General features: G+C 45.9%; 1 protein-coding gene across 2 annotated transcripts in view; it reads left to right on the top strand.

Annotated features, from left to right (window-relative positions):
• Window positions 1–5321: 5321 nt before the first annotated feature.
• Window positions 5322–21844, top strand: part of LOC139387264 (rap guanine nucleotide exchange factor 5-like) — a 67887-nt gene continuing 51364 nt past the window's right edge. Inside the window, exons 1-3 of one of the 2 annotated variants that reach the window (XM_071133389.1) lie at window positions 5322–5853; window positions 20690–20829; window positions 21609–21721. In XM_071133389.1, coding sequence (XP_070989490.1) covers window positions 5662–5853; window positions 20690–20829; window positions 21609–21721 — 445 coding nt within the window. In that variant the 5' untranslated portion in view covers window positions 5322–5661. Of the gene's footprint in view, window positions 5854–20689; window positions 20830–21072; window positions 21722–21844 lie in introns of those variants that run through there. The other variant, XM_071133382.1, reaches the window with a different exon arrangement.

Raw genomic sequence — 21844 nt, 5'->3', positions numbered from 1 at the left:
GTGTTAATTAAGAGAGTAGTAATGATATCATTGTGGCTCTATAGTTAGACTGTGTTAATTAAGAGGGTAGTGGCTCTATAGTTAGACTGTGTTAATTAAGAGGGTAGTGGCTCTATAGTTAGACTGTGTTAATTAAGAGGGTAGTAATGACATCATTGTGGCTCTATAGTTAGACTGTGTTAATTAAGAGAGTAGTAATGATATCCTTGTGGCTCTATAGTTAGACTGTGTTAATTAAGAGGGTAGTGGCTCTATAGTTAGACTGTGTTAATTAAGAGGGTAGTGGCTCTATAGTTAGACTGTGTTAATTAAGAGAGTAGTAATGATATCCTTGTGTCTCTATAGTTAGACTGTGTTAATTAAGAGGGTAGTAATGATATCCTTGTGGTTCTATAGTTAGACTGTGTTAATTAAGAGGGTAGTGGCTCTATAGTTAGACTGTGTTAATTAGGGGGGGGGGGTTGTAATGATATCCTTGTGGCTCTATAGTTAGACTGTGCTAATTAAGAGGGTAGTGGCTCTATAGTTAGACTGTGCTAATTAAGAGGGTAGTAATGACATCCTTGTGGCTCTATAGTTATACTTGGTAAGGATCCGACCCTGTTTTTCAATCTTCGCCTAAAGTTACATACCCAAATCTATCTGCCTGTAGCTCAGGCCCTGAAGCAAGGATATGCATATATCCATATTTAAAAGGAAACACTTTGAAGTTTGTGGAAATGTGAAATTCATGTAGGAGAATATAACACAATAGATCTGGTAAACGATAATACAAAGTTTTTTGTCGTACCATCATCTTTGAAATGCAAGAGAAAGGCCATAATGTATTATTCCAGCCCAAATGCAATTTAGAGTTTGGCCACTAGATGGCAGCAGTGTATGTGCAAAGTTTAAGACTGATCCAATGAACCATTGCATATCTGTTCAAAATGTTGTATCAAGACTGCCCAAATGTGCCTAACTGGTTAATTAATACATTTTCAAGTTCATCATTATGCACTCTCCTCAAACAATAGTATGGTGTTATTTCACTGTAATAGCTACTGTAAATTGTTAGATTAACAACAACAATTCTTAGATTACTGTAAATTAGATTAACAAGAGTTTAAGCTTTCTGCCCATATCAGATATGTCTTTGTTCTGGGATTTTTTTAGTTACTTACAGCTCCATTCTAATCACATTAGCCTACGTTAGCTCAACCGATCCCAGGACACCGATCCCGTAGAGGTTAATTAAGAGGTAGTAATGATATCCTTGTGGCCCTATAGTTAGACTGGTCAAAATGAGTGCACTATGTAGGGAATAGGGTGCCATTTGAGACAAAGGGCTCTGCATTTGCATGAATACCTGGGGGATATGGCATAGTTTTTTCCTCATCCTCCACTGAGTCTGCTCACAGATTACTCCTCCTCTTCCTCCACTGAGTCTGCTCACAGACTACTCCTCCTCTTCCTCCACTGAGTCTGCTCACAGACTTCTCCTCCTCATCCTCCACTGAGTCTGCTCACAGACTACTCCTCCTCTTCCTCCACTGAGTGTGCTCACAGATTACTCCTCCTCTTCCTCCACTGAGTCTGCTCACAGACTTCTCCTCCTCATCCTCCACTGAGTCTGCTCACAGACTACTCCTCCTCTTCCTCCACTGAGTCTGCTCACAGACTACTCCTCCTCTTCCTCCACTGTGTCTGCTCACAGACTACTCCTCCTCTTCCTCCACTGTGTCTGCTCACAGACTACCTACAACATTGTAGAACATTGATCTACTGAGGAAACACTTGATGAGCAAAGTGTTTCCTCAGACAAACTATTGGGTGGGTAGTGTTTCCTCAGACAAACTATTGGGTGGGTAGTGTTTCCTCAGACAAACTATTGGGTGGGTAGTGTTTCCTCAGACAAACTATTGGGTGGGTAGTGTTTCCCATAGCACTCGATCTTGCCGAGAGTCTCAGAGAGCCCTTAACAGTTTAATTCACATAAACCCACTTGTTTATGTCACAAATAATATGAATGACGTAATAACATAATGCCTTGTCAAAACTGTGGTAAACACACATTACTTGACTCATAGTGAGACCAGTACACTTAGCATGCATCTGATGTTATCCTCTGCTTTAGTAATGTTGTCATTTTATGGGATTTTAGCAAGTTATCTGCTTATGACAATAGCCATTTGTTACTCTCAGCAACCGGCGATGCAGCCAACCTGACACACACGATCACCTTTGGCATAAAGGGCCACAACAGCAAACCAATACCTATGGGGATATAGGAGTTAATGACAGGTGTCTGCTGCTTGAGGATACCTAAACACCCCCGTTCCCCTTCCATTCCCCTTGGACACTCTGGCCTGACTGAGGTGACAGCGTATCTGACTTCCCATCTGGAGGAAAATGATGTATGGGATGCATTTGTATTCATTGTGCAGCTGATGTTCCTCCTCAGCCCATAACCGCTGAGGGACAGCCCTTCTAAAGACTAGCTGATCTGTCTGGTTAAGAAGGAGACTTTAAACCAAGGCTCTAGCGATGAAGTCCTTGTTTTGTTCCTCCAGTAAAAAGCAGATAAATGAATGTTTCAAGTTTTTATTTGTCACATGCACCAGTTCAGTGAAATGCTTAACTTACAAGCCCTGCAGTATTCAATATCAAAATAGTATAACTAACAAAACATATACAGTATAAACATTAAAAAAACACTAGAAATTAGAGAAGAGATGAATGTGCTGTGTAGTCTATCTGTGCGTCCCAAATGGCACCCTACTCCATATGCACTATGAACCCTGATCAAAAGTAGTGCACTATATAGGGAATAGGGTACAATTTGAGACGCAAAATATAAATGTAGTAGAAACGTCCAGTTATGGATTCTCAAAGAGAAGGATGGGAGGACACCTGCCAATTCCTCGTGGCTTTGAAAGAACAAAAAGGAACATATCCTCATGGAACTCAACTGAAGCTCACATGGTGGAGGATGCAGGGAGGATACCCCTTCTGATACTGGAGACCAGAGAAGAGAACAGGGGTATTTCTCGTTTAGCTTTTGTGTGCATCAGCAGTTTTCTTCCTGTACAGTTGAAGGGCTTTGCTAAGACCCAGTCTGCTCTAGCACATATCATACTGAGAATTAATGTCTTTGTTTTAGTCTGCTCTGACACATATCATACTGAGAATTAATGTCCTTGTTTTAGCCTGCTCTAGCACATATCATACTGAGAATTAATGTCCTTGTTTTAGTCTGCTCTGGCACATATCACACTGAGAATGAATGTCCTTGATTTAGTCTGCTCTAGCACATATCATACTGAGAATTAATGTCCTTGTTTTAGTCTGCTCTGGTACATATCATACTGAGAATGAATGTCCTTGTTTTAGTCTGCTCTGGTACATATCATACTGAGAATGAATGTCCTTGTTTTAGTCTGCTCTGGTACATATCATACTGAGAATGAATGTCCTTGTTTTAGTCTGCTCTGGTACATATCATACTGAGAATGAATGTCCTTGTTTTAGTCTGCTCTGGTACATATCATACTGAGAATGAATGTCCTTGTTTTAGTCTGCTCTGGTACATATCATACTGAGAATGAATGTCCTTGTTTTAGTCTGCTCTGGCACATATCATACTGAGAATGAATGTCTTTGTTTTAGTCTGCTCTGGTACATATCATACTGAGAATGAATGTCCTTGTTTTAGTCTGCTCTAGCACATATCATACTGAGAATGAATGTCCTTGTTTTAGTCTGCTCTAGCACATATCATACTGAGAATGAATCTCTGTGGCCTCCCGGGTGGCGCAGTGGTTAAGGGCGCTGTACTGCAGCGCCCTTAACCACCGAGAGACCCTGGGTTCGCGCCCAGGCTCTGCCGTAACCGGCCGTGACCGGGAGGTCCGTGGGGCAACGCACAATTGGCCTAGCATCGTCCGGGTTAGGGAGGGCTTGGTCGGTAGGGATGTCCTTGTCTCATATATCCTTGCTTCAGAGCCTGAGCTACAGTTAGATTTGGGTGTGTCATTTTAGGCAAAAATTGGAGAAAAAAAAGTTGAGATTTAAGAGATTTTCTACGGCAATTAAATAAATATCAATTTACGAATGAGACCTACTCAGCCATCATCACATGCATCCCGGTGGGGTTCTGTAGGAGCTAGGGTGTGCAAAGGACTTTCAATGTCACTCAGTCCCAACTCTTCAGTCTGGCCCACCTATTCAATAACAGAAAGTACAGAACGGAGCAAGGACAGGACGAGCTCAACGGCAGACCACCCTGTGACAGACCACCCTGTGACAGACCACCCTGTGACAGACCACCCTGTGACAGACCACTCTGTGACAGACCACCCTGTGACAGACCAACCTGTGACAGACCACTCTGTGACAGACCACCCTGTGACAGACCACTCTGTGACAGACCACCCTGTAACAGACCACCCTGTGACAGACCAACCTGTGACAGACCACTCTGTGACAGACCACTCTGTGACAGACCACCCTGTGACAGACCACTCTGTGACAGACCACCCTGTGACAGACCACCCTGTGACAGACCACCCTGTGACAGACCACTCTGTGACAGACCACCCTGTGACAGACCACCCTGTGACAGACCACCCTGTCACAGACCAACCTGTGACAGACCACCCTGTGACAGACCACCCTGTGACAGACCAACCTGTGACAGACCAACCTGTGACAGACCACCCTGTGACAGACCACCCTGTGACAGACCAACCTGTGACAGACCAACCTGTGGCAGACCACCCTGTGACAGACCAACCTGTGGCAGACCACCCTGTGACAGACCAACCTGTGACAGACCACCCTGTGACAGACCACCCTGTGACAGACCACCCTGTGACAGACCACTCTGTGACAGCAGCACTGAACGTTCTATCAACTAAAATGTCTTGCTCTGTCGGTCATAGTTGGAAAGTGAACCCAGATTCGTCCACTGTGTTTACCTCTGTGTTCTCTCAGGGGGTCCAAAACCCCCCTACCTTCCCCTGTCTACCCCCCCCCCCCCCCCAGTGTTCACCCACCCAGGCCCAGCCCACCTCAGACAGCATGGACAGGGGGAGGTAGAGATAGTGGAACTTCCTCTGCAGGGGCTGGTCTTGAATGGTTTACCAGATGTTTCCTGATCCCCTCTCTCCCCCTCTCTCTCTCGCCCTCCCTCTCTCCATGTCTCTCCCCCTCTCTCTCTCCCTCCCCCCCTCTCTTCCTTCCTTCCTTCCCTCCCTCCCTCTCTCTCTCTTTCCCTCCCTCTCTCCCCTCCCTCTCTCCCCTCCCTCCTTCCCCAGCAGTGAAAGGGAAGGGAAGGGTGCAGTAGCAGTCAGTATCTCTCTCCCTCTGGATCTAAGCATATAGAACAGAGGCGCCTGGAGTCCTTGCTGTTTCACAGCCCTCTCTATCTCTCTATTTCTGCATCTGCAGACCAACCAGAGAGCCAGCCGGAGCTGTTGTTGGTGCTTCTACAGGGATCTGCTTTGGCTCAGTCAGAGGAGGCCGTAACTCACCTGCGCTCACAGACACACACACACTGAGACAAACAGCCAGACAGACACACACTCAAGGTTTACTGGCCCATCCCCCTCACACACACCTTTGGAGTGCACTGTGAGAGAGGAGGAGACGAGTACACCGTGCTGGTTCTACTCTATAGTAATGTCGTGGGACTGTGGCCTGAAGTACATGTTCTCTGTGTCCCCGGCGCTGAAGCCGGGGGGTGTGTGTGCCCTGCACGACAAGGAGGACCTGTCCCATCTGGAGATGGTCCAGAGACTGGCCAAGGACGGATGTCGCTTCCTCCAGAATCACAACAACAGCAGCAAGGCCGCCCCGGAGAGGACAGCAGAGGTGAGAGACAACGTCACGCTGCATTCACAGAATATTAACACTGTGACAGAGCTAGAGAAATCATCACACTCTCAAACACAGTGACAGAGTTAGTCTAGAGAAATCATCACACTCTCAAACACTGTGACAGAGTTAGTCTAGAGAAATCATCACACTCTAAAACACTGTGACAGAGTTAGTCTAGAGAAATCATCACACTCTCAAACACAGTGACAGAGTTAGTCTAGAGAAATCCTCACACTCTCAAACACTGTGACAGAGTTAGTCTAGAGAAATCATGGCACTCTCAAACACTGTGACAGAGTTAGTCTAGAGAAATCATCACACTCTCAAACACTGTGACAGAGTTAGTCTAGAGAAATCCTCACACTCTCAAACACTGTGACAGAGTTCGTCTAGAGAAATCATCACACTCTCAAACACAGTGACATAGTTAGTCTAGAGAAATCATCACACTCTCAAACACTGTGACAGAGTTAGGCTAGAGAAATCATCACACTCTCAAACACTGTGACAGAGTTAGTCTAGAGAAATCCTAACACTCTCAAACACTGTGACAGAGTTAGTCTAGAGAAATCATCACACTCTCAAACACTGTGACAGAGTTAGTCTAGATAAATCCTAACACTCTCAAACACTGTGACAGAGTTCGTCTAGAGAAATCCTCACACTCTCAAACACTACACTCTTAGAAAAAAGGGTTCCAAAAGGGTTCTTTGCGGAGTGATAAGGTTCTACCAAGAACCGTTTTGATCAGAATAACCCTTTTGGAAAACCAGTGTTCTTTGTAAGGCAAAGGGTTCTATCTAGAACCTTTAACATCCTAAGAACCTTTTTTGGAAGAAAGGGTTCTTTGGAAGGCAAGTAGGGTTTTGCATAGAACCATATATAATAATGACTATTGCAGGGATATTTTCAGATGTTTGGATGTATTGTAATATCTGTATTTTGCATGTACATTTATTCATTTGGATGAACTTTATGCTACACAATGATAAATAACATATCCTTTCAGTTGGATTTATTGCACCCGTTAGTTACTGAGATGGTTGTTCCAGTTTAGATGATTGAGGTAGACTCAGTATTCAATCTTCCCTAACCTGGCAGTCATTTTGAATACAGGTTGCAGGGGATTGACAATGTTGAATATCCTTACTCTGGCTGGATTCCAGTAGGAATTACATATCACTTTGCAAGCCAGCATAATGTGACTTACAGGCCTGATTTGGCCTGTAAACCAGGAGATTCCTAACACCAGTGTGTTCGGATATAACTAGGCCCTCAAATAAAGGCCTTATGATATATGTTAAAATAAAATTGGCTGGTGTAACCATTTATAGAGGCTTCTAGGAAGAACCGTCCACTCTCTCTAGAGCACCACTCCCTCTATAAGCACCACTCCCTCTATAAGCACCACTCCCTCTAGAGCACCACTCCCTCTATAAGCACCACTCTCTCTATAAGCACCACTCCCTCTATAAGCACCACTCTCTCTATAAGCACCACTCCCTCTATAAGCACCACTCCCTCTAGAGCACCACTCCCTCTATAAGCACCACTCCCTCTAGAGTACCACTCCCTCTATAAGCACCACTCTCTCTATAAGCACCACTCCCTCTATAAGCACCACTCTCTCTATAAGCACCACTCCCTCTATAAGCACCACTCCCTCTATAAGCACCACTCCCTCTAGAGCACCACTCTCTCTAGAGCACCACTCCCTCTATAAGCACCACTCCCTCTAGAGCACCACTCCCTCTATAAGCACCACTCCCTCTAGAGCACCACTCCCTCTATAAGCACCACTCCCTCTATAAGCACCACTCCCTCTATAAGCACCACTCCCTCTAGAGCACCACTCCCTCTATAAGCACCACTCCCTCTATAAGCACCACTCCATCTCGAGCACCACTCCCTCTACAGCACCACTCCCTCTAGAGCACCACTCCCTCTATAAGCCCCACTCCCTCTATAAGCACCGCTCCCTCTATAAGCACCACTCCCTTTATAAGCACCACTCCCTCTATAAGCACCACTCCCTCTAGAGCACCACTCTCTCTATAAGCACCACTCTCTCTAGAGCACCACTCCCTCTATAAGCACCACTCCCTCTAGAGCACCACTCCCTCTAGATCACCACTCCCTCTATAAGCACCACTCCCTCTCGAGCACCACTCCCTCTATAGCACCTCTCCCGCTAAAAGCACCAATTCCTCTAGAGCACCACTCCCTCTTTAAGCACCACTCCCTCTAGAGCACCACTCCCTCTAGAGCACCTCTCCCGCTATAAGCACCAATCCCTCTAGATCACCACTCCCTCTATAAGCACCAATCCCTCTATAAGCACCACTCACTCTATAAGCACCACTCCCTCTAGAGCACCACTCCCTCTAGAGCACCACTCCCTCTAGAGCAACACTCCCTCTATAAGCACCCCTCCCTCTATAAGCACCACTCCCTCTATAAGCACCGCTCCCTCTATAAGCACCACTCCCTCTATAAGCGCCACTCCCTCTATAAGCACCACTCCCTCTATAAGCACCACTCCCTCTATAAGCACCACTTTCTCTATAAGCACCACTCCCTCTAGAGCACCACTCTCTCTATAAGCACCACTCTCTCTAGAGCACCACTCCCTCTAGAGCACCACTCCCTCTAGATCACCACTCCCTATATAAGCACCACTCCCTCTCGAGCACCACTCCCTCTAGAGCACCTCTCCCGCTAAAAGCACCAATTCCTCTAGAGCACCACTCCCTCTTTAAGCACCACTCCCTCTAGAGCACCACTCCCCCTAGAGCACCTCTCCCGCTATAAGCACCAATCCCTCTAGATCACCACTCCCTCTATAAGCACCAATCTCTCTAGAGCACCACTCCCTCTAGATTACCACTCCCTCTATAAGCACCACTCCCTCTCGAGCACCACTCCCTCTACAGCACCACTCCCTCTAGAGCACCACTCCCTCTATAAGCACCCCTCCCTCTATAAGCCCCACTCCCTCTATAAGCACCGCTCCCTCTATAAGCACCACTCCCTCTATAAGCACCACTCCCTCTATAAGCACCACTCCCTCTAGAGCACCACTCTCTCTATAAGCACCACTCTCTCTAGAGCACCACTCCCTCTATAAGCACCACTCCCTCTAGAGCACCACTCCCTCTAGATCACCACTCCCTCTATAAGCACCACTCCCTCTCGAGCACCACTCCCTCTATAGCACCTCTCCCGCTAAAAGCACCAATTCCCCTAGAGCACCACTCCCTCTTTAAGCACCACTCCCTCTAGAGCACCACTCCCTCTAGAGCACCTCTCCCGCTATAAGCACCAATCCCTTTAGATCACCACTCCCTCTATAAGCACCAATCCCTCTATAAGCACCACTCCCTCTATAAGCACCACTCCCTCTAGAGCACCACTCCCTCTAGAGCACCACTCCCTCTAGAGCAACACTCCCTCTATAAGCACCCCTCCCTCTATAAGCACCACTCCCTCTATAAGCACCGCTCCCTCTATAAGCACCACTCCCTCTATAAGCACCACTCCCTCTATAAGCACCACTCCCTCTATAAGCACCACTCCCTCTATAAGCACCACTCTCTCTATAAGCACCACTCACTCTAGAGCACCACTCTCTCTATAAGCACCACTCTCTCTAGAGCACCACTCCCTCTATAAGCACCACTCCCTCTAGAGCACCACTCCCTCTAGATCACCACTCCCTCTATAAGCACCACTCCCTCTCGAGCACCACTCGCTCTAGAGCACCTCTCCCGCTAAAAGCACCAATTCCTCTAGAGCACCACTCCCTCTTTAAGCACCACTCCCTCTAGAGCACCACTCCCCCTAGAGCACCTCTCCCGCTATAAGCACCAATCCCTCTACATCACCACTCCCTCTATAAGCACCAATCTCTCTAGAGCACCACTCCCTCTAGATCACCACTCCCTCTATAAGCACCACTCCCTCTATAAGCACCACTCCCTCTATAAGCACCACTCCCTCTATAAGCACCACTCCCTCTATAAGCACCACTCTCTCTATAAGCACCACTCCCTCTAGAGCACCACTCTCTCTATAAGCACCACTCTCTCTAGAGCACCACTCCCTCTATAAGCACCACTCCCTCTATAGCACCACTCCCTCTAGATCACCACTCTCTCTATAAGCACCACTCCCTCTCGAGCACCACTCCCTCTAGAGCACCTCTCCCGCTAAAAGCACCAATTCCTCTAGAGCACCACTCCCTCTTTAAGCACCACTCCCTCTAGAGCACCACTCCCTCTAGAGCACCTCTCCCGCTATAAGCACCAATCCCTTTAGATCACCACTCCCTCTATAAGCACCAATCCCTCTATAAGCACCACTCCCTCTAGAGCACCACTCCCTCTAGAGCACCACTCCCTCTAGAGCAACACTCCCTCTATAAGCACCCCTCCCTCTATAAGCACCACTCCCTCTATAAGCACCGCTCCCTCTATAAGCACCACTCCCTCTATAAGCACCACTCCCTCTATAAGCACCACTCCCTCTATAAGCACCACTCCCTCTATAAGCACCACTCTCTATATAAGCACCACTCCCTCTAGAGCACCACTCTCTCTATAAGCACCACTCTCTCTAGAGCACCACTCCCTCTATAAGCACCACTCCCTCTAGAGCACCACTCCCTCTAGATCACCACTCCCTCTATAAGCACCACTCCCTCTCGAGCACCACTCCCTCTAGAGCACCTCTCCCGCTAAAAGCACCAATTCCTCTAGAGCACCACTCCCTCTTTAAGCACCACTCCCTCTAGAGCACCACTCCCCCTGGAGCACCTCTCCCGCTATAAGCACCAATCCCTCTACATCACCACTCCCTCTATAAGCACCAATCTCTCTAGAGCACCACTCCCTCTAGATCACCACTCCCTCTATAAGCACCACTCCCTCTATAAGCACCACTCCCTCTATAAGCACCACTCCCTCTAGAGCACCACTCCCTCTATAAGCACCACTCCCTCTATAAGCACCACTCCCTCTATAAGCACCACTCCCTCTATAAGCACCACTCTCTCTAGAGAACCACTCCCTCTATAAGCACCACTCCCTCTATAAGCACCACTCCCTATAGAGCACCACTCCCTCTATAAGCACCACTCTCTCTATAAGCACCACTCTCTCTATAAGCACCACTCCCTCTATAAGCACCACTCCCTCTAGAGCACCACTCCCTCTAGATCACCACTCCCTCTATAAGCACCACTCCCTCTATAAGCACCACTCCCCCTAGAGCACCTCTCCCACTATAAGCACCAATCCCTCTAGATCACCACTTCCTCTATAAGCACCACTCCCTCTAGAGCACCACTCCCTCTAGATCACCACTCCCTCTATAAGCACCACTCCCTCTATAAGCACCACTCCCTCTATAAGCACCACTCTCTCTAGAGAACCACTCCCTCTATAAGCACCACTCCCTCTATAATCACCACTCCCTCTATAAGCACCACTCCCTCTAGAGCACCACTCCCTCTATAAGCACCACTCCCTCTATAAGCACCACTCCCTCTATAAGCACCACTCCCTCTATAAGCACCACTCTCTCTAGAGAACCACTCCCTCTATAAGCACCACTCCCTCTATAAGCACCACTCCCTCTATAAGCACAACTCCCTCTATAAGCACCACTCCCTCTATAAGCACCACTCTCTCTAGAGCACCACTCCCTCTAGAGCACCACTCCCTCTATAAGCACCACTCCCTCTAGAGCCAACCATTCATCCAAATGATCTTAACTTGTCATCTGGTATTATTGGATGGTTCTTATCCGGTAATGCCTCTGCCCGGAGGATCTCTCCAGGTTCAGGGTTGGTGTGAAAACCTCCTGTTGGGTATCTCTCCAGGAACAGGGTTGGAGTGAAAACGTCCAGGAGGGTATCTCTCCAGGAACAGGGTTGGAGTGGAAACCTCCAGGAGGGCATCTCCAGGAACAGGGTTGGAGAACCCTGCCCTAGTGAACCAAGCCTGTTGCCTGCCCACTCACTTGTTATTCTGAGAACTAGAAGGATCTAGAGGGGAGTATTATTAAGTCCTTACGTAACACTCCATTCAGTTACCTTGGAATACACCTACTGTAAGAGCTATATGGCAAATGATTGACAAACCTCTAGCTAGCTACTGTGACTGCCTTATTAACCTGTTAAAAACAAATGAGATTAATTTTGTTCCTAACTACCGTATACTTAGAACCATCACAATGTCAATACCGTTAACTGAATCCAGTGTTATTGGGTGGTTAAGAGCGCTCACTCTATTTTGTGTCAAAATCCAACAGCCTATTAGAACACTTGAGAGGAGGTGGTGTTCTGATTGGCTAGCTCGGTGTAGGGTGAAGTTGCCCCTAGATGCTGATCTCAGGAAAATGTAGCATTTTGCCCACTCATGGTTAAGGTCAGGACTGGGGGAGCGAAGCTGATCCTAGGTCTGCACCTAGAACCACCCTGGAGCGCTGAGTCCATGATGGCCTCAGTTCTTCCCTTCCTGCCTGGCCAGCTGTGTTTCTATCTGTGCAGCAGAACGACACAGCAACAATGGCAGGAAGAGCTGACGTAAGTTCCACAGGCCCCTGGCTGGCCCCACCGTGGGCTGGCCCCTCAGTCTCCCCACCATGCCAAGACATTGTGTTGGTTTCAGGGTGGATTTCAATGCTGTAGGTCCCTGACCTTTTCTCTAAAACACTGGGGATGAGTCCCAAACTGCACCTTTTCCCCTATATAGTGCACTACGATTGACCAGAGCCCTATGGACCCTGGTCAAAGTACTGTAGGTCACTATATAGGGATCCATTTGGGACACAGCCTGGAGCAGTGTTGGTTACTGTAACCCTGCTTGTCATAATTCACCACAATGAACGTGACTCTACTGTACACCGTAGCATGGCCTTAAATGCCATCTTAGATGTGATAACAACACCTCCTTGTCGTTGTGTGTTCTTTCAGTAAATGTCACCTTCTTATTCAATAGGACTAACTCTTCTACGTCAAGTGGGTGTCTCAAGTAGGGCTGTGCCCTCAAACCAATTTTTATTCTCAACCTTTTTAATAAAGCCCACATCAAAAGAAAATAGAACATGTTTTGTTTTGTTGGTGGGATCTGAGTATGACCAAGAGGCAAAGCTCTGAGTTGGTTTATGTAATTGAAAATAATAATTTGTTCTTAACTGACTTGCCTAGTTAAATCAATTTAAAAAAGTGATGTGATGCTTCTTGAAAACTTTACAGCTTGACTAATTCTTAAAGGAAAAGACCACTCAAAAATATGTTTTTATTACAGGATCTGTCTTGAATGTGGTCTGAATGCTAAAGCAACATGCTCTGAAATGCAGGTAGAAAAACATTTCCTTCATGAAGAATAATAATGTATTCTACACCTCTTCTAGTCTGTTACCGTTGTCATTCTATGCCTTGCATGTTCAGGGGCAGCTGTGTACTTATCTCTGTGTATACTCGTATTGCTACCTGTAACACCGTTGTAATCTATAGCACCTACATAGAAAATGCATTTGCTGAGCATTTTTCATTCCAAGCCTACCAGGACAAATCCATTTTGAACACAGAGATAACTCTCCACAGTAAAGTACATACAGTATCTTAGCACTAAAGCCAGTGTCCTACATGTTGTTGTGAATGGGTGATTTTTCATGTCTGCCAGCACAGCATAATGTATGGTACTGATTATGAGACTTGTCATCTTCACTAGGAAGCCTGTGTTGATATGGAAGGTTATTGCTGCCTGGTCGTAAATATTCCACAAGCTTATGTTTCCCTATGTTAGATAGCTCCTATGTTTCCCTATGTTAGATAGCTCCTATGTTTCCCTATGTTAGATAGCTCCTATGTTTTCCTATGTTAGATAGCTCCTATGTTTTCCTATGTTAGATAGCTTCTATGTTTCCCTATGTTAGATAGCTCCTATGTTTCCCTATGTTAGATAGCTCCTATGTTTCCCTATGTTAGATGTTTCCCTATGTTAGATAGCTCCTATGTTTCCCTATGTTAGATAGCTCCTATGTTTCCCTATGTTAGATGTTTCCCTATGTTAGATAGCTCCTGTGTTAGATAGCTCCTATGTTTCCCTATGTTAGATAGCTCCTATGTTTCCCTATGTTAGATAGCTCCTATGTTTCCCTATGTTAGATAGCTCCTCTGTTTCCCTATGTTAGATAGCTCCTATGTTTCCCAATGTTAGATAGCTCCTATGTTTCCCTATGTTAGATGTTTCCCTATGTTAGATAGCTCCTGTGTTAGATAGCTCCTATGTTTCCCTATGTTAGATAGCTCCTATGTTTCCCTATGTTAGATAGCTCCTATGTTTCCTTATGTTAGATAGCTCCTATGTTTCCCTATGTTAGATAGCTCCTATGTTTCCCTATGTTAGATAGCTCCTATGTTTCCCTATGTTAGATAGCTCCTATGTTTCCCTATGTTAGATAGCTCCTATGTTTCCCTATGTTAGATAGCTCCTATGTTTCCCTATGTTAGATAGCTCCTATGTTTCCCTATGTTAGATAGCTCCTATGTTTCCCTATGTTAGATAGCTCCTATGTTTCCCTATGTTAAATGTTTCCCTATGTTAGATAGCTCCTGTGTTAGATAGCTCCTATGTTTCCCTATGTTAGATAGCTCCTATGTTTCCCTATGTTAGATAGCTCCTATGTTTCCCTATGTTAGATAGCTCCTATGTTTCCCTATGTTAGATAGCTCCTATGTTTCCCTATGTTAGATAGCTCCTATGTTTCCCTATGTTAAATGTTTCCCTATGTTAGATAGCTCCTGTGTTAGATAGCTCCTATGTTTCCCTATGTTAGATAGCTCCTATGTTTCCCTATGTTAGATAGCTCCTATGTTTCCCTATGTTAGATAGCTCCTATGTTTCCCTATGTTAGATAGCTCCTATGTTTCCCTATGTTAGATAGCTCCTATGTTTCCCTATGTTAGATAGCTCCTATGTTTTCCTAAAGGAACAGTGGATCAATGTTTTGATCATCCAACACAGTCTTCTTTGTTTTCTTGTTAATTGTATTTTTTTGTCCACTTGCAGAACATAACAGTTTGAGATAATGTGCAGATGTCGTGTTTATCTATTTTCATCACAGAGCCAATTCCTAGAGAAGGACTGGAGGTTAACGGCATAAGCAGGAATTTGAGTAACTCACTTCTGGATAGTAACCCAGGCAGACTTGTGTCACATCACATCAGTAAAAACCACTTCTTCTACAGCCCTCTGATGTAAACACTTCTCAGTGGGAGAGAGAATTATATGTGTATCTGTGTTCTATCAAGACCCCGGAGGTCCTGCTGCAGACTTCATAGCGAACATGTTTGAGCTGCCTCAGCCGTGGTTACACAGAGAATGCCAATACATCCCTTAAGCCTGCACAGTGCCTCTGAACGGGAGAACAGTGTCTGGAGGGTTTCCATTTAGAAAGCTGTTACTACCCTGACTTAAAGTGCTATCAACTTATCAAACGTACGTTTTATCAGCTCAACTTGATTTCTTCGGATTTGACATAACTTAAGCAGTCATTTTTTACATTTGAAATAACTAAACAAGCCAACAGAGGGAGCTTCACTGCTTAGCCACAGTAGTGGGTTAGGAGTTCAGCCAAACTGGACGTGACCTATCAGGGTCTAAGTGATGGAGAGCGTTTCTCCTCCACAGTGTTTATGTTAGGAAACATTCTAGTGGTACTGGAGGTCACCTCCACCACTTCTACAGGAACACAGTGTCCCAGAGAGAGAGAGAGAGAGAGAGAGAGGAGAGAGAGGAGAGAGAGTTGCACTCTGCCTCATTAAAAGCATCCAGTCTGGAGTGGAGGCCAGTGCCATTGTTTAGAAATGGACACTTGTGGTCACAAAGGCCAGCCCATCCACAGAGTAGCACAGCAGCTGCAAAGACGTGATCAATAACTGTTTGGGGGGGGGGGGGGGGGCTGATGCTGGTAGACTGGTCAGAGGCACTCTCTGATTTCTGATTCTACTCCCGAGTTTGGTTTACTGTTCAAGTTGCCATAGCACGAAATACAGTATCAGTCTTTAAGGTTGTTGTTTTTTTAGAGCAGGGGTTCTCAAACGTTTTGGGGCCTTTTGTGATAGCAAATTCTTCAAGAAGCATTGCCTGATGTGAACCATGCCTCGAACAAAAGAGACCTCAGAAGACTGTTGACTTGCATAAAGCTGGAAAGGGTTACAAAAGTATCTCTAAAAGCCTTGATGTTCATCAGTCCATCAGTCCACAGTAACGTGACACGTCATGCACTGCCAAGCTGTTGACTGCTGTGGATCAGTGGATAATCTGATGATGTTCAATACTGGACAACCTGTGGTTGGAAACGTACATGAGGTGACATCCCCATGTAGGTTTCAGATGAAGTGAGCCTTGTCCGAGCCAGAATGCCCCAGGGCACTAGTCTGTCACAGCCCCTGTACAGGGCACTAGTCTGTCACAGCCCCTGTACAGGGCACTAGTCTGTCAAAGCGCCTGTCACAGGGTTCATAGAAAGCAGCTGTGTTGTTAAGCTTTTATCATGGTGTGAAGCAGGATGCCGAGAAGCACAGCCCTCAGATTCTGGGAAACTGTTATGTTCTGCAAATCCCACCTTGACTCACTGCCTGCATCCCAAATGGCACCATATTCCCTACATAGTGCACTGCTTGTCACCAAAGCCCCTACGGGCCCTGATCAAAAGTATTGCACTATGTAGGGAATAGGGTGTCCTTTGGGACACAGTCACTGTACTGTGTAAGGAACTGCCAATAACATTACCATTAATGGTCTTTTTGGATACGCATGAAAAAGTCCCTCCCTGTAAGATCTGCGTCAGAGACGGCACCTTTTCCCTATACAGTGCACTCCCTTTGACGAGGGGAGATGGGCTGCCATTTGGGAGTCCAGATCTGATTGTGTGATTTTTGTACTGCCTGTGTTGGGGAAAGTGCTCTGCTCATTGATGGACAGCTTTTTACTTATGTGGATGTGCATTAGTTTGTGCATGTGTGTGTGTGTGTGGCCATGCTTTGGGATCAGTTGAAGTGTGTCAGGAAGTGGTGCTGTGCTGAAGGTCCCTGGATGCCTCAGTGCAATAGTCAATTAGAGCAGAAAACTGCAACCACTTCCAGCCTGTCTGCCTGCCTAATGGCATGCAGAGGCTTGTGTGTGTGTGTGTGTGTGTGTGTGTGTGTGTGTGTGCGTGCGTGCGTGCGTGTGGCATGCAGTAGACTCCTCATTATGTAATACTAAGTACTCCAGTCCAGACCCAGCAGTGTCAATCATTCAACGGGCACCAATTACTCCAGCTGCAGACATGATTAGAATGTGCATGGCTACTGTACTCTACCATCTATTAATCTACTGTACTCTACCACCTATTAATCTACTGTACTCTACCATTTATTAATCTACTGTACTCTACCACCTATGAATCTACTGTACTCTACCACCTATTAATCTACTGTACTCTACCACCTATTAATCTACTGTACTCTACCATCTATTAATCTACTGTACTCTACCATCTATGAATCTACTGTACTCTACCATCTATTAATCTACTGTACTCTACCATCTATGAATCTACTGTACTCTACCATCTATTAATCTACTGTACTCTACCATCTATGAATCTACTGTACTCTACCATCTATTAATCTATTGTACTCTACTACCTATTAATCTACTGTACTCTACCATCTATTAATCTACTGTACTCTACCATCTATTAATCTACTGTACTCTACCATCTATTAATCTACTGTACTCTACCATCTATTAATCTATTGTACTCTACTACCTATTAATCTACTGTACTCTACCACCTATTAATAATGTGCATCCCAAATGGCACCCTATTCCCATCCCCCCACCCATTTGCCTCTGGTCAAAAGTAGTGCACTATACAGGGAATAGGGTACTATTCTGTCTCTGTATCTACTGCCCAAATATCACCAACTTTACTGAATGTCAAATGCTTCAACCATTAATTTAATTGGTTTAATATGCAAACTGTATACTTGTCAGAAATCCTCATGCATGGCTGCTTGCAAAGCTGACATGTTCAGACATCCGATGAGAGAAATAATGAGATGGAATGGAAGAGAGATGTAGAATCACTAGTCCTGGTTCAACCAGTCCATTACAATCACCATTACAGGTCCATTACATTCACCATTACAGGTCCATTACAATCACCATTACAGGTCCATTACAATCACCTTTACAGGTCCATTACAATCACCATTACAGGTCCATTACAATCACCTTTACAGGTCCATTACAATCACCTTTACAGGTCCATTACAATCACCTTTACAGGTCCATTACAATCACCATTACAGGTCCATTACAATCACCATTACAGGTCCATTACAATCACCATTACAGGTCCATTACAATCACCACTACAGGTCCATTACAATCACCATTACAATCACCATTACAGGTCCATTACAATCACCATTACAGGTCCATTACAATCACCATTACAGGTCCATTACATTCACCATTACAGGTCCATTACAATCACGTTCACAGGTCCATTACAATCACCTTTACAGGTCCATTACAATCACCATTACAATCACCATTACAGGTCCATTACAATCACCATTACAGGTCCATTACAATCACCTTTACAGGTCCATTACAATCACCATTACAGGTCCATTACAATCACCATTACAATCACCATTACAGGTCCATTACAATCACCATTACAGGTCCATTACAATCACCTTTACAGGTCCATTACAATCACCATTGCAGGTCCATTACAATCACCATTACAGGTCCATTACAATCACCATTACAGGTCCATTACAATCACCATTACAGGTCCATTACAATCACCCTTACAGGTCCATTACAATCACCATTACAGGTCCATTACAATCACCATTACAGGTCCATTACAATCACCATTACAGGTCCATTACAATCACCTTTACAGGTCCATTACAATCACCATTACAGGTCCATTACAATCACCTTTACAGGTCCATTACAATCACCATTACAGGTCCATTACAATCACCTTTACAGGTCCATTACAATCACCATTACAGGTCCATTACAATCACCATTACAGGTCCATTACAATCACCATTACAGGTCCATTACAATCACCTTTACAGGTCCATTACAATCACCATTACAGGTCCATTACAATCACCATTACAGGTCCATTACAATCACCATTGCAGGTCCATTACAATCACCTTTACAGGCTATGTTGTTGAAGAATACTATTTTTGTGTGTTTATGTATTCGTTTTCCAGTATTCATCCACTCCCTCTACTAATCCCTAATGCTCTCTGAGGTAACTGAACAGTGATTTCCATCTGGTATTTATGCATCCGTGTGTGTTTGTGTTTGTGTTTGTCCAGTTATGACCCAAACAGCTACAAATGGTTGAATGTGACTTCCTTTTCCCAGTTCCCACAACCCCCCACTACACTTCTCTTGCACATCATCCCAACCTCGATTCCTAAAAGGGCCTTCATGTGTCCCTCGGTTTCCACTCCAGCCAATATCCCCCGGCCTAATTGGTTCAATTAGTTACTTCCCCTTCGTCTGCATTGGTGCCGGTGTTAAACCCTCTATGCAGATTATAGTGGTGATGTAACTCTCTTTCTAATTTACACACCCTTCAACACATTATTGTCTTATTGAACCAATGGTATTGATAAAGATAATGTACTCTTAATTAGGACTTAAGGGGAAAAAAACAACACAACACAACACAACACCCCACACACACACACACACACACACACACACACGTTCATTGCCTCTTAGTCTCTTAGTCTAATCTAGAGCGACACTAGCAATAACCTCGTAATATTATTTAACACCATTATCTGGGACAGTTACTACTACAATATCCCAATTCAACCCATGGGTATTCCCACAGAGTGAGTGGACTGCATAATCTGACTACTACTGAATATACATGATGTACTGTATAGTAATTGATTTTGCTTCACAACTTATTCTGCTCTACTGCATGTGAGGAACAGTCATAAGTTGTAGTTGTTGTTGTGGTAATTGTCTCAGTGGGTTAAACTGCTATCCTTGACCCATGACTACATGAGACTGGGTGGCCAGAGGACAGGCATTCACAGCAGAGGAGTTTGTTGTTCCTGTGTGGGTGGAAAGAGAGGGGGGGAGGGGAGCGAGGGAGGAACAGTGAAGGGGGGATGGAGTGAGAGAGAGAGAGATGACCAGTTAAGTGTTTTCCCTATGTGCCTGGAGGCTGGGAAAGATTGATAACACTCTGGTGATTAAGTGACATTGCCGTCGCGGTGTGTGTGTGTGTTCCTGTGTGTGAACGTGTCTTCTGCACCAGTCCCTATCTCTCTTCCTTATGAAACCCTCACACAGAGCACACAGGGGTGACATTAGAAAACCCAGAGCTGTCTCCTCTGAGGCCAACAGCAAACCCTTTAAAGCCAGTGTTTTTACTCCACACTAAGACCTGCTCCTCACATAAAACACATCCAAAGTGTTACGGAAGACAGATAGATAAATCATGGTCTAAACAGCATTCATATCCTCTAAAGAACAATTGTTCATTAAAATATGCTTTCGTTTGATTGTAAATACAATTCCTGACTGGGGTTTACTGATAAAAAATGAATGAATGATTATTGTAATCTATGGAGAGGGTCTTTCATTCAGAGGACTGGATGTGACAGGGCTATTGTGATGGAAATCAGTGGGATGCGGTGAGAGGAAAAGAAAAGACAGGGAATCTCCTTAGTGATTATGCCCCTCCCTCCCTCCCTCCCTCCCTCCAGGCCCACAGTGACGAGGCAGTCCGTGTATGTTTGCGGGAGCGGGGCCAGGAGGTGCTGGTGCTCCAGAGAGTGTCGTCACAGCGGCCAGCCCCCTCCGCATCGGCCAGGGGAGGGGGGAGACCCGAAGAGGGGGACAGGAGGTAAGCCTCTGTCTCTCCGCTTTCACCCCTCCCTCTCACTCTCTCTCTTTCCTCCCTCCTTCTAGTCCTTCTCCTCCTCAGTCTCCACACACACACACACACACACTTCTAAACACAGGCGGCGTGTGCTTGCATTGCAGCTCACATCACACAGATGGATGGAGCTAGCGTGTGTGTGTGAGAGAGAGTGAGTTAGCCGGGAGTGAGCCGTAGCTGGCTGACTGGCTGACTGGCTGTGCAGACACAGGGGAGAGTGTCACCGTCTCAGGCTGGGTGTGGAGAACTCTCTCTGGGGTAGGGAGACCACAGGACCAGGGTTCTCCCAGGGCTCTATAGCAGCTGCAGCAGGTGGACAGCTAGCCGGATGGGCCAATGGGTGGCTGAGGGAAGGCATGCAGCAGTAACCACGGCAACAATGGTACCGGCTGTAAGGGGCACAGGGACATGCTGAGGATGGGCACTCGGCCGCGGCAACCCCCGGACCTGCGGCAGCGGGAGGAGGGCAGGCTGCTGGCAACGGTGGCTCTGGTGGAGCAGGAGGAGGATGAGGAGGAAGACTCAGAGGAAGGCAGCAGTGGAAGCGGGGGCAGTGACAGCGCCAGCCGGGCAGAGGAAGGGGCCAAGGCCACCAAAGTCCCCACCTTCGATGTCCCCTACTTCCGCTACATAGACGAGGAGGAGTCAGAGGGAGAGGGGGATGGAGAGGAGGTGTGGAGCAGCAGTCGCTCTCTGTCCTCCATCGAGGACGACTCGTCCAGTGACAGTGTTGTCTCTGACAGGTACGTGGTGGTGTCAGGGACCCCAGAGAAGATCCTAGAACACCTGCTGTCTGTCTTGAGGCTGGACAACCACCGTGATGACCAGGGGAGCACACAGCAGATCAAGGAGTCAGGTCAGTCACTTACCCCCCCAAATCAATATGTTTGGCCTCTGGCTACTACTTTTAATCTATGTTAAACTATGTTAATCTATGCTAAATTATGTGAATATTTTTAAAGCGGCGTGAGAGAGATAG

This window comes from Oncorhynchus clarkii, chromosome 3 (genome assembly GCF_045791955.1).
Source record: "Oncorhynchus clarkii lewisi isolate Uvic-CL-2024 chromosome 3, UVic_Ocla_1.0, whole genome shotgun sequence".
Classification (NCBI taxonomy): domain Eukaryota; kingdom Metazoa; phylum Chordata; class Actinopteri; order Salmoniformes; family Salmonidae; genus Oncorhynchus; species Oncorhynchus clarkii.
Note: the sequence above shows the minus strand (reverse complement) of the source record. Positions and strands in the feature narration are given on the sequence as shown.